Source organism: Mastigoproctus giganteus, chromosome 14, assembly GCF_048544385.1.
Source record: "Mastigoproctus giganteus isolate SK-2022 chromosome 14, ASM4854438v1, whole genome shotgun sequence".
Taxonomy (NCBI): Eukaryota; Metazoa; Arthropoda; class Arachnida; order Uropygi; family Thelyphonidae; genus Mastigoproctus; species Mastigoproctus giganteus.
In genome coordinates, this window is record NC_143588.1 from 54,490,692 (window position 1) to 54,510,726 (window position 20,035).

General features: G+C 37.1%; 1 protein-coding gene across 1 annotated transcript in view; it reads left to right on the top strand.

The window, feature by feature from the left end:
• The window catches only part of jef (major facilitator superfamily domain-containing protein 6 jef), a 188,217-nt gene that overhangs the window by 148,608 nt on the left and 19,574 nt on the right, over positions 1 to 20,035 (top strand). The window contains exons 5-6 of the mRNA XM_090388670.1: positions 1,176 to 1,337; positions 8,874 to 9,191. Coding sequence (XP_090244796.1) covers positions 1,176 to 1,337; positions 8,874 to 9,191 — 480 coding nt within the window. The remainder of the gene's footprint in view (positions 1 to 1,175; positions 1,338 to 8,873; positions 9,192 to 20,035) is intronic.

A 20,035-nucleotide genomic window follows, 5' to 3' on the forward strand; every position in this document is an offset into this window, starting at 1 on the left:
CACACAACCTCCCTCAGCAGTTTTCCTTCAAGCCAAAGCATTCTCACCATCGAGCTTTTTGCTTTAATCTGTGGCATGGTTTTAGTGTAAATTTAATTTCAAAATAACACATGAAGATAAAAGATTTAAAAAATGCTACATTAATCTCAGATTATTTAGCATCAGTACGAACTATGCTATTTTAAGTTGTTTTAGGTACTATGTGATAGAATTATTTTATTAAATCACGTTTGTATTGCTATAAATTTATAGTTTATGGACTTAATATGCCCATCAAGGAAGGTCAAGTAAATGGTCTCAAAACATATGCCATTGTTGGTAAGTATTACTAGGATCTTCTCTGACACTGTATAGCTCCTTACTTTTGAGAGAGAGAGATATTTGGGCACAACGTTTTTCATGCAGAATGAAGCTACACCACATACTTCTTCACAGCAAAAACAGTTGCTGTGAAATAAGTTTGATACTGAGCACGTAATTTGTCCAGCTTTTGCCAATCTTTTGCTCTCCTTGCAACTTCTGGTTATGAAGTTTGTCAAGGCAATACTCAGTCCCCAGCTGAAATGAAGGAAAGCAACATAAGGTATGGTGCCAACATTTCCCATGACACATTTGGAATAACAGGTGAATATGTTTTACAATGCTTCCAGCACATTTATAATACAGATGGCTATCACACCAGGCAGTTTTATGTGCAGCACCTGTAGTTTCCTTATACTGTACTGTAACTTAATCAAATAAATTAATCTGTGTATCAACTGTTTGGCAACATGCAAAGCCAACCACATGTTGGTGTCACTTTTGGAACAAATTTATATTTTGTGTCCATTTCATTTGCACATGGTCTAAACACTGTCTGTTCCAAATTTAATCTATGCGCAATTCATGGTATGCCACCTACAAGCAGCTGAAGTGAAACTTTTCTTATAACCATTCTGCAATATCCATTAAGAAATGATTGTTTACTACCATTAACTGGTCAAGTTTGATCTGTTTTAAGTATAAATGCAGGAAAAGTGCATGTTCATTATTATTTGTGGTGTTTTTATTAAAACAGATAAAATAAATTACTAATATTATTTTATGGAAGTATTTTGTGTGACTGCTAAAAAACGTTGAAGAGTTCAGTGCTCCTTTAACTCCTTTATAATCCGTCTTCTTTTAATCCTGTTTAGGAATCACCCATGCAGCTGTATGGGCAGCTTGCTGCTCATATATTACTCAAGCAACCCCAGCCAATCTCCGTTCATCTGCCCAAGGAGTTCTTCAGGGTCTCCATCATGGGCTGGGTCGTGGATGTGGTGCTGTGATTGGTGGTATCTTTGTAAACTACTTTGGTGAGTATTTTGTGGCCATCTACAATATAACCGCTTCTGTGCTTATGCAGAGATATGCTAGTTCATTTTAAATATAATTTCTGAGTTTTAAATTAGCAAATTTAAAAATTTGCTAATTTTTTAAGTTGCAGCCCTTAGGAATCAACCACTGTGAGTAAATGCCATGGTTGTTAATAACCAAGAACTTATTAAAACAAATTCCTAAACCACAAGTTTAAACTTAATAATTGAAATAGGCTATAATCTTATCAAAACAAGTAGTTTTAATATTTATTAATTATTATAATTTTGTTATTGCTTTTCTTCTTTGTGAACACCAGCTTTCTCCTATACAGGGGGGCGCCTCCGTAGCCAGGTGGGTAGGAGCAGCAGTGCGTGCACACGCTTCTTGATTAGACCGGGGTTCGAGCCCGTAACCACCAAATACGGAGGATGCGGAAAGGTCAGGGAATGACCACCGTATATTCCCGGAGCAATATGGCCTCAGTCGCTAATGCTCCTAAAAACCAAATAACAAATAACAAATAACCTATACAGGGGAATATTGGTCAGTCCCCACACTGACCGCATGGATAAAACCCATGTGGTCATAGGGACTGTATATTAATTATGCCTGTAGTGCATCTACTGGCTAATCTTCATGTTGTGCATGCTGAACAAACTCGGAATACCTTGTGTGTGTGGGGGGGGGGGTATACTCAGATTGAAAAGCCTTTAGAAATTTTTCCAGGCTAAAATTTTTCAGTTATTTTAGCACTGCTATGTTCCATATTTGTACACTTCCTTCTATTTTACTTGTTAAAATTGGCATACAGTGTTTTCATTAATTCAGAGAAGTCATTTTTTTTTATTTCTCATCTGCTCCTTTCTTGCTGGACTCTATACCTCATATGTCTGACAATTTTGGAAATTATTCTTTAGCTATTTAAACCACTTGATCTTCTGATTTTGAGGTGGGTTTAACTGGTTATAAAACTTGACAATAATTCCCTTAAATTAATTCTATCTGAAGATCATTGGCATAGCATTGTCAAGGAAGGAAGGGATCTTGCAGTTTTTTAAAACTTTCTTAAAACATATAGAGATTTGTCTGTTTTTTCAGAATGGAAGAAGTTTAAAAAAAGTAAATGCCCAGCTTTTGTTGACTGACTTGACTTATGAGATTATTGGGCACATCAAGAAAAAAAAAAGCAGAGACTTTTTTACTTATGTAAACTCTAGAAGAAAGGGTATGAATCAGATTGATCCACGTGATATCTATGGTTCGATTGTTGATGATCCTGCTGAGGTAGCTGACAAACTGAATGAGTATTTTGTATCTACATTCACACATGAGGAAGTCTGTAGGGAAGCGGAGGCCAGAAGCTTATCAAACTTTGTCAGGAGCTAAATGATTTTGTAATAACTGAGAGCAAAGTTGAGGAAAAATTGTTGAAGTTGTACATAAGAAAGGCCCCTAGGGATGGGATCTGTCCAGTTATATTAAAGAAGGAACCAAAGAAGTAAGAAAACCCTTAGCGATAATTATGAAAGCTTCCTTGGACTCTGGGGAGGTCCCCATGGACTGGAGATGTGCAAATGTGTCCCCAATTCACAAAGGCTGACACGAGTAATTACAGACCTGATAGTTTAACTTCTGTTCCAGGGAACATAATGGTTTCAATGGTTAAAGAAGCACTGCAGGATCATCTAGACAAGACTTCAATAATAGTTCAGACACAGTATGGGTTTGTTAAGGGGAAGTCTTGTCTGAAAGATTTGATTGAATATGATATGGTCACAAAGGAACTGGATGCAAAAAAATAGTTTTGATAGCTTATACTTGGATTTCTGGAAAGCTTTTGATACTGTTGCACATGAAAGTGTACTGTACAAATTGGAACAGTATGGAATTAAGGCTGCTGCTAGGGATAAAGAGATGGTTGGGTGGGAGAAGACAGACAGAGAGTGGTGACAATGGAAACTGCTCTTCGTGGGCTAATGTTCTTAGTGGATTCCTCCAGGGTTCGGTGTTGGGCCTATTTTTGTTTTGTATATTTATCAATGATATTGATGAAGGTATATCAGGCTTAATGTCTAAGTTTTCAGACAATATGAAGGTAGGCAGGGTTGTTAATGACAGTACTGGCAGTACACTACTGCAACAGGGTCTAGAAAATTTGAGCATATCGGCTGAGAAGTGGCAACAGAAGTTTAACATTGATAAATGTAAAGTACTGCATATGGGTATCTGTAACCCCAGAGAAATATACTAACTGTGTGGTGTTACACTCAAGGAAGTAGAGAATGAAAGATACGTGGGGTAATTGTGCAGTCAGATATGAAATTTTCTGAGCAGTACAGACAGACTGCAAGAGTAGCTCATGGTGTATCGTCAATGATATACAGGAATTTTGCTAGCAGGGATAAGAAGGTGAGTGTGCCCTTGTATAAGGCAGTGGTCTAGCCATACCTTGAGTACTGCATACAGGTCTGGAGGCCTCATTTTGGGAAGGACGTAGAGTTGTTGGAATGAGTACAGAGAAGGGCAATGTGATTGATGAATGGAACAAAGGGTTGCTGTTACCAAGAAAGGCTTAAGTTCTGCAAATTGCAGTGTCTGGAGACTAGGCACCTGTGAGGTGATCTCATTGAGGTGTATAAGGCCTTGATGGTTTGAGCAAGTTTAATGCTGATGGGAATCTTCCTCTTGCTCATATTACTCATCTAAGGGGACATAAACTCAAACTGAGACAGGACAATTGTGGAATTGATGTGCAGAAGTTTGTCTTTAGCCAGCAGGTAGTTGATAGTTGGAACTAGCTTCCATCTGTCATAGTGGAGGCTAATAACTTAAATAAGTTCAAAGGAGAACTAGACAAGAATTTGGACTGAATGAATGGTTGAAATGAGAAGGTTTTTTTTTTTTTTTTTTTTTTTTGGCTGATGCTATATAAGCTATGCCTCTGCTAATGCTAAAAGCATTCTTCTGCACCAGTGCTTATCTTCGAACACTCTCTCTGATTTCTAGGCAAGATCATATATCTCTATTAGGGATTACTTTTGCTTCTAATTTCTCTTGGCATAAGCAAATTACAAATATTGCTTCCTCTGCAGCTAAAAAACTGGGTTTTCTCTTTTGCTCTCAGCTTTACTTTTCTTCTAGACAACTGTTAACTCTGTACATATTGCAAATCTGCCCTACCATGGGCAGATTTATGAATATTGTTCCTACATCTGGGTTTGTGCCCCCAAAACCTCTCTTAAGCTTCTAGATTCCATTCAAAAGAGGGCAGTTAGGTTAATTAATGACTAAGTTCTAACAGAGTCTCTCCACTCTCTGTCTCATAGACATTCTATTTCTAGTGCATGGCTTTTCTATAGATATTTCCATGGGCACTTTCTTCCGAACTGGCTTCTATATTCCCACGCTCCCCTCCAAAGCATTCTGAACACATGCTGCAACCAGTCAGCATACTTTTACTGTTCAACTTTAAATTTACAGAACCAACTTTTCTTCTTCCTCATTTATTCATTCAACTTCTGTTTTCTGGAAAAACCTTTTCATACGTATTTCCTGAAAATTACAATCTACAGATGTTCTAGTCTAATGTCATCAAGTATCTTCTTTCATCTTTTCAACTTTCAACCCATGCTTAGTACTAGTACTGTAGGTTCTAATACTTCTTGTGTTTGGGGTTTATATATATATATAAAAAGTAGTAGTAGTAGTGGTAAATGATGCAAGAAAGTAAGCATATAGAGCGTCAGCCAAAAAAAAAAAAAAAAAAACTGCACATATGCACTTCACCCATTCCTATCCTCTGAGAATTTCTACTTCTTCCTTGAAATTATTCAAACCATCCACTTCCACAACAATGGATGGAAGCCTATTCCAACAATCAGCCACTCGCTGGCTGCAACCTTCCATACATCTATCCTGCGCCTGCCACCATCTCTGGTAAAATGTAGACTCATTACTCTATCATTGCCAACTCGAGCTGTTTACAAGTTTAATAACGTGAGGTAGGGTAAATTTGTAAAGTGACTAGTTTAATTTCATTTCATATGATTGAGTTAACTTTACACTGCTGAGTGAGCATTGGCATTCTTCATTTGCCATTGTTTATATTTTGCTGTCACAGTATCAGAACACTTGACCAAGTGCATAATGGGAAACCTTGTTGATAGAAAATTGACCGATTACAGATGTTGTCCTTTACTGAGTGCATAGCAGGAAGATGCTAGTAGCGTGAAAGGAGTTTGTCGTGGATTTTGTAGTCTCTTTCTTTATCTTTGCCCTTGTCCAAAGTTAGTCATCTTCTGGTATCTTAGCATTAGCATTAGTTGAGGTATATGATGCAGGAAAGCAAACTTATACAGCATCAAAAAAAAAATAAAAAATAACCTTCCAATTTCACCCACCCAGTCACTCCAAATGTTTGTCTAGTTCAGCCTTAAATTTATTTAAGTTATCAACTTCCACAACAACAGATGGAAGTCTGTTCCAGCAATCAACTACCCGCTGGCTAAAGGCAAACTACTGCACATCTATTCTGCAACTGTCTTTTCTCAACTTGAATTTATGCCCTCTCAGGTGAGTAATTTGAGCAAGCAGAAGAATCCCATCAGCAGTCAGCCTGCTCAACCCATTCAATGCCTTATACATCTCAATCAGATCACCTCGCAGGTGCCCAGTCTCCAGATACTGCAACTTGCAGAACTTTAAGTTCTCTTGTTAAGAGCACCCCTTTGTTCCTCTCACCAATCTTGTTTCCCTTCTCTGTACTCGTTCTAGCAACTCTACATCCTTCCTTAAATGTGGCCTCCAGACCTGTACCTGTATGCAGTACTCAAGGTGTGGCCTGACATTGCCTTATACAAAGGGATAATCATCTCCTTGTCTCTGCTAGCAAAATTCCTATATATCATTGAAAAAAACTCCATGACCTGCTCTTGCAGCCCATCTGCACTGCTCAGAGAACTTCATATCTGAGTGCAGATTTATCCTCAAGTCTTTTTCATTCTCCACCTCCCTGAGTGTAGTACCACACAGTAGGTATGTTTTTCTTGGGTTACTGCTACTCATATGCAGTACTTTGCATATGGGTAGCAGTAACCGAAGAGAAACTTACCAACTGTGTGGTACTACAAGCTATTAGCCACAACAGTCCATCTATACTTCTACCACTGTTATAACCCAATGATTCCATTGCATACTCAGTAAAAGGTAAAGTTAACTACTTTTCTTCTAACTTCTATCAACTGTTTCAGTAACCCACCTCTTATCATACCAGTACACTCCACTAAATGCCATGGACGTCTAACCAAAGGGAACTGGATGAACGATCTTGATTCCAAGAAAGTTTCAGTTCCTGATGGGATTTCTGTTCTCCAAACTTGTGTGCTCCTGTTCTTTGTTGCCTTTTTAAATTTTTGTTCCACTAGTGCTTTTCCTTCTTCTTGGAAATTTGCTCATATCCAGTCGGTTTATAAAAAGGGTCACAAATCCCTCCCATCTAATTATTGCCCGATTGTTCTTCACCCTTTCCAAAGTAATAAAGAACTCCTTCAACCACTGTCACCTCTTAAAAACTATCTCAAAACCTTCCATTCAATCAATGTTTGCCAGTATGTATTCCATCTCTGTCAATTCATTGGTGATATGCTCCTTTATGTTACTTATCTTTTTACAGATTTGATATAAAAGACTGATGAAATTCAAGCAGTTCCTAATGACATATCAGAGGCTTTTGATCATGTTTTACATAAAGGTCTTCTAAACAAGTTCCAGTTTTATGGACTGTTGACTGTTTTTTGTAGTTGGGTATCCAGTTTTCTCTGTGACAATTCACTATAGGTCAAGATAGATGGCTCTCTGTCTTCTAAATTCTCTACTGTGTTTGCCATGGTTCATTTCCTTCTCTCACTGCTTTCTCTCATATATTTATGATCTTCTTCCACTGACTGGAAATCCTGCCCATAGTTTTGCTGATAACAGCATTCTGCATTCCATCTTCCAGTCTGAGAAACCTTGCCCTTCACAAACAGTTTCAACATCTCAAATATCCACTGCCAATTCCTTAAATGTCAATCTCAAAGTAATTCTCCATTTGGGTGAACAAATGTTAGTTAATTACATTCCTTCTAAAACTGGGTCCTATTTTTTGAAAAAATCGTCTACTGCTTCTATGTTCATCTTCAGTGACACACTGTTTGTTAGACAAGATTACATATTTCTTTTGAGGATCACACTGACTTTTAATCAAATTTAGCATAAGCACGAACACTGCTTCTTCTTCTTTTTTTTTTTTTTATGAAAACTGCAAACATGAAAGGTATTAGAACCTACAATACGTAGTACTATACATGAGTTGAAGGTTGAGAACACAGAAAAAGATACTTGTTGACATTAGATGAATTTCTGTAGACTGTTTCAGGAAATACACGTAAAGTAAAAAGTAAGGTTGTTCCAGAAAGCTGAAGTTGAAGAGATAAATGAGAAAGAAGAAAAGTTGGTTCCGTGATTTTGATGTTGGGCAGTAAATGGATGTTGTGTGTGTTCAGATTGGTTTGGAAGAGAGAGAGAGAGAGAGAGAGAGAGAGAGAGAGAGAGAGAGAGGGGAAGCCAACTCAAGAAGAGTGCTGATGGAAGTATCTATAGAAAATGCATGCAGCAGAAATAAAGCATCTATGAGACAAAGAGTGGAGAGACTTTGCAAGAGATGGGTCATTAATTATCCAGGCTGCCCTCTTTTGAACGGAGTCTTGAAATATGAGAGTGGTTTTGAGAGCACTATTCTAGATGTGGGAACAATATTCCATGATAGGGTAGACTTGAGATTTGTACAGAGTGTGTAGTTGTTCAGAATAAGAGTAATGCTGAGAGCAAAAGAGAAAACTCAGTTTGTTGGATGCAGAGGAAGCAATATTTGTGATGTATTAAACCAAGAGAGAGAGAGATAAGAAGTCATGGTAATCCCTAATAGATATGTAATTTTGTTTAGAAATCTTAGTGTCATCAAAGAAAAGATAAGTAGCAGACTCCTTTTAAGCAAAATATAAGGTGAGACTGAATTTTAGAGGGACTGAAATTAACTAAGTTATCTTTGCCACACTGGAGAATAATCTAGAGATCAGCATTTAAGTAGCTTGTTGGGAATATTCAAGAAGTTTAAAATCATAAATATACAAGGGAAAAAGATTGGGAGAACTGAACCTTGAGGAACACCTGGTAGGATTGTTTCTGGTGTTTCCTAAAGAGTAAAAACTCCTTTGATAAAATGTTTCCTAATCAAAATCACTAGCAAATTATCTGAAAATTATTGATAAATATATACATTATGTAATGTAGTTAATGGTAGCTATAGACAACTGGTACTGATCACACTCTCTTTCTTTAAATTGTAATTGTAATTGTAATTAATGTATTAAATTTAATACTGTTGTGATAAAAAAATGAATACTGAAATTTCTTAAAAGTTTTTAATGCTAAAATTTTAAGTATATATATAAAATGTAAAATGTGTGCTATCTTACCTTTAAATTTATCTGCAGGAACTCAAGTTACTTTTCGAGGATATGGCTTTGCATGCTTGATAGTCCTTATTCTGTTTATCTTCATCAACTATTATCGCAGGGATAAGGGATTTTCATCATTCCAGGATGAGCAAGAACCAGAAACTGTTTTAGAAGAAACAGCTCATTTAGCTCCACATGGAGTACCTGCCAATCCTATGGCCCGCTCGTTATCTAAACAAAATTTAGGAGACCCAAATAATAAAGGATCTAATGGAAGTGATGTTGGAAGTTATGGTACTGTTAATCCTGGTTCTGTAACATCAGGAGGATATCTAGGTGTACCAAATTCTGGAGGTATGCAACTATATAAAATAGGGTGTTTTTGAAAATAATAATTCTACAAAATTTATTTGTTGCATAAACTACCTGACTGGATAATCAAGAGATTCATTTTATATAATTTTATATAATTGCTAATAGCAATTCCATAGTAGATGGTGATTAACTTGACCTCTTGGTGTATAATTTTAAGAACGTATAATTTAAGTTAAGGAGTTACCCGCAGGTCAAATGTATGGTTAATTTATACAATACATTATATTGTAACAAATAACTGCAGTAGCCAGCACAAAAGATGAAGAAAAATGATTCATGCATAATGAATGTACTTGTTGATTGCAGTAGTCAGAATTACAAATAATATCTGTAATTTTACTGTAATGGCATCAACTGGCAATGCTGCTCATTTATGCATGGAAAATCACTAAACAGCCAGGCAAGAACATTTATTGTGAATGTTTATAAATATATGAAGGAGAACAAATATAGAGAGAGTGAAAAGATGCTTCATTAAAATAGACAGTAACCCATAACACCTTATCTGATATACCCCAAATTTTATTTTATATTTCTGAAAAAAAGTTTTTTTTATTTTTAATTCTATTTGTATAGCAACGTTAGATTGTTACATAATTGGTCCACTTCTCCATCCTTTTACTGGCCACACTGTTTTATTGGATATTTGCCATGATTAGTTATGGGTTAAAGGGATATCATATTCATCTATTAGAAGAACTGTAATTTCTAATAGAAGTAGAATAATGTCCAAGTTTGTAGATGTATACAAAGGTTGGCAGGGTAACAGTAATGACAGTATGTTACTGCAACAGGATCTAGAAAAGTTAGGCAGGTAGGCTGAGAAATCGCAACTGAAGTTTAATATTTACAAATGCAAAATACTGCATATGGGTAGCAGTAATCCCAGAGTAATGTATCAACAGTGGATACAACACTCAGGGTAGTGGAAAATGAAAAAGACCTGGGAGTAATTGTGCAGGCAGATATGAAGTTCTCTGAGCAGTGCAGACAGGCTTCCAGAACATCTCATGGGGTTTTGTCAATGATATACAGGAATTTTACTAGCAGGGATAAGGTGGTGATTATACTCAAGGTGTGCCCTGACCATTGTATAAGGCAATGGTCAGGACACACCTTGAGTACTGCATACAAGTCTGGAGGCCTCATTTCAGGAAGGATGTAGAGTTGCCAGAACAAGTACAGAGAAGGGCAACAAGGTTGGTGAGGGAAACAAGGGGGTCTCTTACCGAGAAAGGCTTCAGTTCTGCAAATTTCAACATCTAGACTAGGCACCTGTGAGGTGATCTGATTGGGGTGTTTAAGGCTTTGAATGGTTTGAGCAACCTCAATGCTGATGGGATTCTTACTCTAGCTGAGATTGCGCACAAGGGAGCATAAATTCAAATTGACGAAGGATGGTTGCAGAGTAGATTTGCGAGCTTTGCCTTTAGCCAGCAAGTGGCTAACTGCTGAAACAAGCTTGCATCTGTTGTTGTGGAAGTTGATAGCTTAAATAAATTCAAGGAAGAACTAAAAAATCTATTGGAGGGAGTATGTAGATGAGAGATGGGACTTTTTTTTTTTGGCTGATGCAGCTTTATGAGCTTGCTTTCTTTATTATTATTATTATTATTACTACTTAGCCACATGGTGCAAGGACGCCTGAGGCTTATGTTGCACCAGCCAAAAAAAATTCCCAAGTTACCCCGAGAGAGAGAAGTAGAAAGGAATCACCAAGAAAAAGAATGATGATATTCAGCTCTTGCATCATATGCCACTAATGCTAATGCTAATTTATAGGTGAATGGCAAACAGAATTGCAATACTTATTAAATGTAATTTTTAATGAAAAATTCTACAATTTCAAAATATTGTGTGTTTTTACCTGTTATTTTCAAAGAAACAAAACATTGATTAATTCTGAAAATTAAAAAAAAAAAAAAATTATAAACATGAAAACTATCAATCACTTCCATTTTGAAGTTTATAAAACCATTAAATGCACAAAACTTTAGCATTATGTATGTTCATATAATGTACAAGTTAGTGCAAATGCATCATATTAGTATGCAGCTAAACTCTGAATTAGCAAAAATATGCAAAGGCGGCATTGTTTAAGTTATATCTCATATTGTGAAAACCTTCACAAAGAGTTGCCATGATATTGCACTACTTCAAATAAGTAACGCTTCACCAAAGGAGAAGACTGTTGCTACTTATTCTCAGTGGATACCACCACCACCACCACCACCACCACCCAGATGGCACCATTTGCACTAACTGGTACATTGTATAAATCTCTCTCAGTCTGAGGCTAAGGCCCTTAAAGTATTTCAGTCTTAATTTATATTATACACCATCAGGCATCTCTCATATTGTGGAGTTATACTTCATAACTGTTTTGTCATCATTGCATCACTAGGGGTACCTACCCACCCACCGAAGAAGAAGGGCCAAATAGCCCTGAAACGGCACCAGGGGGAGCCTAATGATATCCGGAGTTTCCAAGAATAGGTAACAACAGTCTTCCCCACTGGGGAAGCGTTGCCTATTCGAGGAGTTTATGAGTTTTTGAGTGGTGTGAGTTGAAGGAGTTACTGTCCCTTTCATTCTTCTACACCATTTCTTTTCCTCTTCCACTCCTACTATTACTTTTCCTTCTTCTTTTTTTGCTTTTCTAAGTTTAATAGGGACAAGTGGATAGTCGAGTTATTATCCCACACATACACAAAACAATCCTGAAACGGTGCCATCTGGATGGTGGTATCCACTGAGAACAAGGAGCAACAGTGTTCTCCTTTGGTGAAGTGTTACTTATTTGAAGTAGTGCAATATCATGGCAACTCTTTGTGAAGGTATTCACAATATGAGATATAACTTAAACGATGCCGCCTTTGCATATTTTTGCTAATTCAGAGTTTAGCTGCGTACTAATATGATGCGTTTGCACTAACTTGTACATTATCTAAATCTCCCACAGCCTGAGGCTAAAGCCCTTAACGAATTTCAACATGTTCATATATAAATATGTTCTGTCAAATAAATAATAACAATAATAAAGACAAAAAAACATTTACATAAATAATAATCAAGACAAGAAACCATTTTACATAAATAACTACTGAAGGTTTTCTGAAGGTTAACTACTTGCTTTTCTCAGCCTTGGATTTATAGTTTATGGGGAAGAAAGGGCTGACCACGTATCCTCTGTAGCAAAAAAAGTTTCTCTTCAGCAAAAAAAGGCTGAATCATCTAGTGCCTCCTTCACATTAAAATCCATTTTTAACTTATGTGGCAGGGGAAGGTAGGTTTTTGCAGCTTCTCTATTCCACTGGGTTGAATTAGAAGGGTGTTACAGATTAGTAAGTTGTATTGTGATGAGAGTAAATTACTCTTTAGTGGAATAATGATTTCAGTTTGAATACTGATGGAATATCTACTCTGATCTACTTGCTACCTTTTGAGTGTATAAGATATTTATTGGAATTTAGTGGTTTCACCACTTTGCCTCCTAGTATGATATTTTCAACTCTGCCTTAAGTCTATTTTATTTATTTTTTTTCTTCCTTACACCTCTGTCTTGGTTGTGAGTATGCAGGGTACTCTCTCTGTGTTAATAGAGGTGGGGTTTGTAGCTGAACATGATGTAATTTCATGATCCTTTGCACTTCATCAAGTGCTGGCAAGGACGCCACGACAGGCCATTTGCAACTTTCCATAGTATTAGTATTAACCAAATAGTGCAAAAAAAACCACATGCTTTTGATGTACTGGCCAAGAAAAAATAATAATAAAGAAGATAAGAAACAACAAATTATGCACTTCCCTCTGCATGACCTGCCCAGACGCGATAGGAGGGAGGTATTATGATGAAAGCTATGTCAATCATGGATTGGAGAGATTGTGCAAGGCTCATGGGGTAGAATTTTTCTCAGCATAGTCTGTGCTTTTTCTCAGCCTTGGATTTATTGTTTATGGGGAAGAAAGGGCTGACCACCATATCCTCTTCAGCAATTGCTTCTACAGGGATAGGATACACTGAAATAGAAAGGGTGCAAGAATATTTGTTGATGCTATTCAGGCAGTGTTAGTTAGATTGGAAAACTGCTAGCTTGGGGGGGGGATTCACAGACTAATAGATTAACAGTAGCCGCAGGCAGAGGTGGAAGTGATTTTTGCACAGCTTCTATTAGTATGAGCAGCAGCCTGGAAAGCAAGTTGCTGGGTATTTCAGGAACTGCCGGGAGTCATCATAAAACAAGTAAACAAGGCTGTGGTAGGGTAACTAAGAGTAAGAACAGGTTAATGTATACATGCACACCAATGCTAGGAGTATAGTAAATAAATTTGATGAATTTAAAGTGCTGGTGTAGACATGAAAGACAGATATTGTTGGGATATCAGAGATGTGGTGTCACACAGATATAAGGAATGCAGAATTGGAATTTGGGGAGTACAATGTGTACAGAAATAACAGACAGGATAGGAAGGGAGGAGAGGTTATGCTATTAGTTAAGAAACACATAAAATCTAAGGAAGTGCATCAAGTTGACATAGATGGGCAATGCAACGTTGAGTCAGTTTGGTGTGACACTGGAAAAGCAAAAATGAGGGTAGAAGTTTGTTATAGGCCTAATGACTCTGATGAGTACAATGAACAGTTGTACAGAGAAATACAATGGGCCAGTAAATCAGAATGTCTTGTAATGGGGGATTTTAACTTCCCAGATATTGACTGGAACTTGTGGGTTGGTCACTTGCACACTAGCAAGACTTTTGTGGATTTATTGGATGACTGTTTTCTATAGCAGCATGTTCAAAAGGCAGCCAGAGGGAGTAATACTCTTGATCTGATTATCAGCAATGATTATTCATGCATTAAGAATTTACACATAAAGAAACCATTAGGTGGCAGTGATCACAGTGTACTGATGTGGGATTTACTTAAAGATTTAACTACCATCAGGGGTAAAGGGAAAGGTTTTTGAATTTGTAAAGGTGACTGCAGTGGTCTCAGAGATTTTTATAAATTCTGTACAGTGGGACCAACTGATGGTGTTACCAACAGCAAATTCTAAATGGGAAACATTTAAGGAATTAATCTTGGAAGCTACTAGGCTTTTCATAACAACTAAGAAATACTGTTCAAGGTTTAGGTCCAAAAGGATGTGAGATGAACTAATGAGACTCGTGTCAGAGAAGCAAAATGCATGGGATGCATATAAATTATCAGGTGATACTGAAGCCTGTGGCAGGTATAAGCTAGTCTGTAATCAACTCACAAAGGAAGTTAGGCAAGCAAAGGCAGATTGTGAGAAATCTTTGGGAAAGGATGCAAATTAAAACAGTATATATTTCTTTAATTATATAAACTAGGTGGTAGATGACTTTCATCAACCAGTGAAATACCACCACTTTGCTTATTGGAGGCTTGAAGTGGTGAAACCCATGTTTAGTCTCTAGAGCAAAGTTTCCGGCATCCCCCTCCCCCCATACTTCTCCTTCAACCCATGCACAGTACTAAGTACTATAGGTTTTGATACCTTTCGTGTTTGGGGTTTTCATAAAAAAAAAAAAAAAAAAAATATATATATATATATATATATATATATATATAAACTCTAAAAGGAAGGGGATGAATCAGATTGGTCTGCTTGATATCGATAGTTTGACTGTAGATGATCCTGCTCAGATAGCTGCCAAACTGAATGAGTATTTTGCATCTACATTCACACATGAAGAATTCTTTAGGGAAGTGGAAAATAGAAGCTTATTAAACTCTAATAGGGAGCTAAGTGATTTTGTAATAACTGAGAGCAAAGTGGAGGAGAAATTGTTGAAGTTAAACATAAGAAAGGCAACTGGTGTGGATGGGATCTATCCAGTTATATTAAAGGAGGCTGCAAATGAAGTAAGCAAATCTTAGCCATAATTATGAGCATCAATGGACTTATTTTTATCTGATCAATTTGTTTGGATACTATGATGTGGTAACAAAGGAGCTGGATGCAAAAAATAATTTTGATATTATATGCTTGGATTTCAGGAAAGCTTTTGATACTGTTGCACATGGAAGACTACTGTACAAATTGGAGCTATATGGCATTAAGGGCAAGTTGCTACAATGGATAAAAGGATGGTTGAGTAGGAGAAGATAGAGAGTGGTAATCAGTCGAAACTGCTCTTCATGGACTAATGTTCTTGGTGGAGTCCCCCAGGGTTCAGTTTTGGGCCCATTGTCATGTTGTGTATCTATCAGTGATATTGATGAAGGTATATTAGGCTTAATGTCAAAGTTTGCAGATGTTACAAAGGTTGGTAGGGTTGTTAATGACAGTATGCAGTAGCATACTGTCATTACTGTCATTAACAACCCTACCAACAGGAATTTTGCTAGCAGGGATGTTGAGGTGATTATACCCTTGTATAAGGCACTGCTCAGGCCACACCCTGAGTATTGCATACAGGTTTGGAAGCTTAATTTTAGGAAGGATGTAGAGTTGCTAGAACAAATACAGAGAAGGCAACAAGACTTGTTAGTGGAACAAAGGGGGTGCTCTTACAAAGAAAGGCTTATGTTCTGCAAGTTGCAGTGTCTGGAGACCAGGCACCTGCAAGGTGATCTGAATGAGGTGTATAAGGCATTGAATGAACTGAGCAGGCTCAATGCTGATGGGATTCTTCTTTTTGCTCAGATTACAAACCTGAGGGGGGCATAAACTGAAATTGAGGAAAGACAGTTGTCAAAGAGATGTGCAGAAATCTGCCTTTAGAAGAGATGTGGGTAGTTGATTGCTGGAACAAACTTTCATCTCTCGTTGTGGAACTTTCATCTCTCGTCATGGAACTTTCATCTCTTGTTGTGGAACTTTCATCTCTCGTTGTGGGAGTTGATAGCTTAAATAAATTCAACAAAGAACTAAACAAACTATTGAAGGGAATGGATGGGTCCTGCAGAGGCAACTTGTTCCAATAATCAATGACTCACTGGCTAAAAGAAAACTTCCTACAATCTAGTTTAAACCTCTTCCCCTTTAATTTGAATTTATGGCCCCTAATTCATGAATTCTTTTTAACAGTGAAAATTCTGCCTTCATTCATTTTACTAACCCCTCTCAGAACCTTATAAACCTCAATCAGGTCATCTCTGTAGTGCCTAGTTGCCAAGCTGTGTAGCCCAGATAATCAGAATATTTCCTTGTACAGTCTCCCTTTTGCTGATCTCACCATGCAAGTTGCCTATCTCTGGACCCTTTCAATGTCTTTGTTCAGATGAGGTCTCCATACTTGGACACAGTATTCCAAATGCAGCCTTACAATTGCCTTATTCAGTGGGATTATGACCTCCCTATCTGTACAGGATAATGTTCAGATAGGGAGGTCATCAGCAGGACACCATGGGCAGCCCTGGCTGCCTGTTTACACTGCTCAGAAAACTTCATTTCTGTCCATATCTCCCAGTAACTCCCAGATCCCTTTCTTCCTCTACTGTTTTGAATTCACCCTACCAAGTGTATAATTTATTTTAGGATTGCTGTTCCTCAAGTGTTTTTTTTTTTTTTTTTAATGAAAACCACAAACACGAAAGGTATCAAAACCTATAGTACTTAGTACCGTGCATGGGTTGAAGGAGAAATATGGGGTGCTGGGAACTTTGCTCTAGAGACTAAACATGGGTTTCACCACTTCAAGCCTCCAATAAGCAAAGTGGTGATATTTCACTGGTTGATGAAAGTCATCTACCACCTACGCCTTGTATTCTGCTGCATTAAAACTTAGCGCCCACTTTTCTCACTATTCCTGAAGCCTGTTCAAGTCATCCTGAAGGAGTGTTACTTGGCATTGATCAGTAATGACTTTACCAATCTTTATATCATCTGCAAATTTTGACATCACACCTTCTAACCTTTGTTGACGTTGTTTATAAAAATCAGAACAACAGTCGTCCAAGAACCGATGCTCAACATCCTCACTTCAGACTTTACGCCAATCTGAAGCCTATCCATTAATTACAATTCTCTGCCTTCTGCCCTGCAGCCACCCAGCAATCCATCTTAGAACCTTTCCAGGAATACCAAAATGTTCTGGCTTATGCAGTAACTTCACATGAGAGACTGAGTCAAATGCTGCACTAAAATCCAAATAAACTATGTCAAAATTATTCCCTACATTCAGCTCACGAGTAACTGTGTCAAAATAGCTTACTAGGTTAATTAAAGATGATTTTCACTTAACAAAACCATGTTATCTGTTCTTCAGAATGCCATTTCTATCTAAACCCCAGGGGCTCACATCTGGTGAGTATGGGCTTGGCACACCCAGGATCCTGAGCTGGATATCATCATTCTTCTCTTTCTTGGTGATTCCCTTCTGCTTATGACTCTCTCTCTCTCTCACATTCAGAATTTTTTTTTTTTTCTTGGCTGGTGCAGCATAAGCCTCAGGCTTCCTTGCACCATATAGCTAATTACAATAAAAAAAATAATAAAATAATAAATGGCCCTGGATTGTACTCTTAATCATTGCCTTTAAGATTTTTCCTCTACCACCGAAGTCAGACTCACCAATCTGTAGTTACTGACTTCACTCTTAGAGCTGCCTTTATGTATTGGCGATATGTTGGCACTTCAGCAGTCCAAGGGAATCTCTCCTGAGTCCAAAGATGCTCTTAATATTTTTGGCACAGAGTATTGTAGTGGGTTAGGAATATAAAGCCTTACAGGGCAGTGGTACCAAACTGTGACTGCATTCAGAAATGTTGGTGTGTTGATTTTGAGAATGAGGTTTCTAGTGGGAGTTAGTATTAATATTGGTATTAGCAATGACCACATGGTGCACGGAAGCCTATGGCTTAAACTGCACCAGCCAAAAAAAATAATAATAATAAAAATAATAACACTAGCCAAGAAAAAAAATATTTTTTTCATACCTCTGCAATGAAAAAATGTGATTCTGGAGAAAGTAAATGCACTGATTCTGAAAATTACCATAAAAAGTCTATCACATCTGCATCAAAAGATGTACCAATGTTTAATGTTAAAACAAAGGGGTGTATATACGTATAATTCAAGTTTGTAATACAAGGGTAAAGAAATATTATACGTTCTCTATAACTCATTTAACTTTGGAAAAATTATCATAAATCATAGCGAAATAGTTATATTTCAATAATATATAATCAGCATACCTGTAATTGTCCTTAAAATTGTTTGCTACTAAGGGATTTTCTCTCGTATTCCTGCTTACTCTCCCTCACAAGGAACCAGCAGTACCCCATCATTACAGGATCCCAGTGACCTTGGTACCACTTTTCCATTGTGGAAATATCTTGATGAAACTGCTCCCCTTGTTCATCACTCACATTTCCCAGATTTTCAGGGGGAAATTCGAGATGGGAATGAAGAAAACGAATTTTCAACAACATTCGACAGCCGATGTTTTTGTAGCACTCAAATAAATTAGACACCATCGTTTCATAGTTTTCTTCTTTCCTATTACCCAAAAAATCATGTACCACCTTAAAATGATTGCCAAGCTGCCAATTCAATCTCCTTAACTGGATTTCAAACACATCATCTTTCAGGAGTTTCCTAATTTGGGGTCCTACAAAAATTTCTTCCCTAAGTTTGCCATATATGTTAAATTAGGAAACACACTGCTGAAGTATGCAAATCTGTTACCTTCTTTATCTAGTCCCTTCACAAAATTTTTCATCCATCCAAGTTTGATGTGCAGGGGTGGAAGAAGAACCTTCTTTGATTGCACTACAGGAATATATTTTACATTACATTTTTCTGGTATGAACTCGTCCCATTTGTCCCAATTTTGCACAACATAATGTTCTTCTCTTGCATGGCTGTCCCACAAACACAAAAAACAACATTTTGTGAAACCCTATGCAAACAAACAAGCAAACCAATAACCTTATGAACATATGCAATCACTGCATATGTTCCAACCATAATCCTGGTATTTTATAGCATGTAGAACCTTAGACCTGCTTTCATGACTTTCTTTTAAGTCCAACTGAATGAAACACAGGAACTGATGGAAATTTGTTGCCATTGTGAAGCAAAACTACTTTTAAACTTAATATTGAGGCATCTATAAATAAACACTATTCATCTGACTTATGCATGACACCTAGTTCTTTCAGAAGTCCAATAATGTCTTTGCAAAAACACATACTGTCCTCCATAGCAAAATATTTCTAAAACTTTTCATGTCTTTTTCGAAACACTGAAATCTTTGTTCCTATGTGAGTATATTCCACTGCTGTAACCTAGAACCTAACAGTTCAGCTTGTTCTTTTAGCAAATTTAAGTCTTGAACCAAATCATTCAACTCATCTTGTTTGATTAAATGTACTTCATTACCTGAACTTACTTGGTTGATAGTCGGCATCTTGTGAAGTGAAGGCTCCCGAGGAATCCTCAGCTTTAACTTGATCACAATTATCTTTCCCGCTACTGTTTGGAGGATAGATTTACAACCCTGAGAACATGTTATGATCAGTTAATACTTGGAAAACCTTGGCACAGCCTACAAAAATCCTCACCAAAAATGCTAAGTGTGCTCTCTTCAAATTGTAAATTGTTGCATTGGAACATTTCAACCTAAGAACCATAGGTATAAGTCTGATTACACAAGAAAACTGAGGCCAGAATTGATTGCTAAAATTAAGAGAATTAGCTTATATCTGTTAAAATAAATCAGTATGTTACACATTACTGGCTAGATTATGTGAAATTGCATATTTTGGTAAAACATAACCCCCTCTATTTGGTGTTACATAATAACCGTGATGTGATGTGATGTGAAACTATCATGGTGATTTTCGA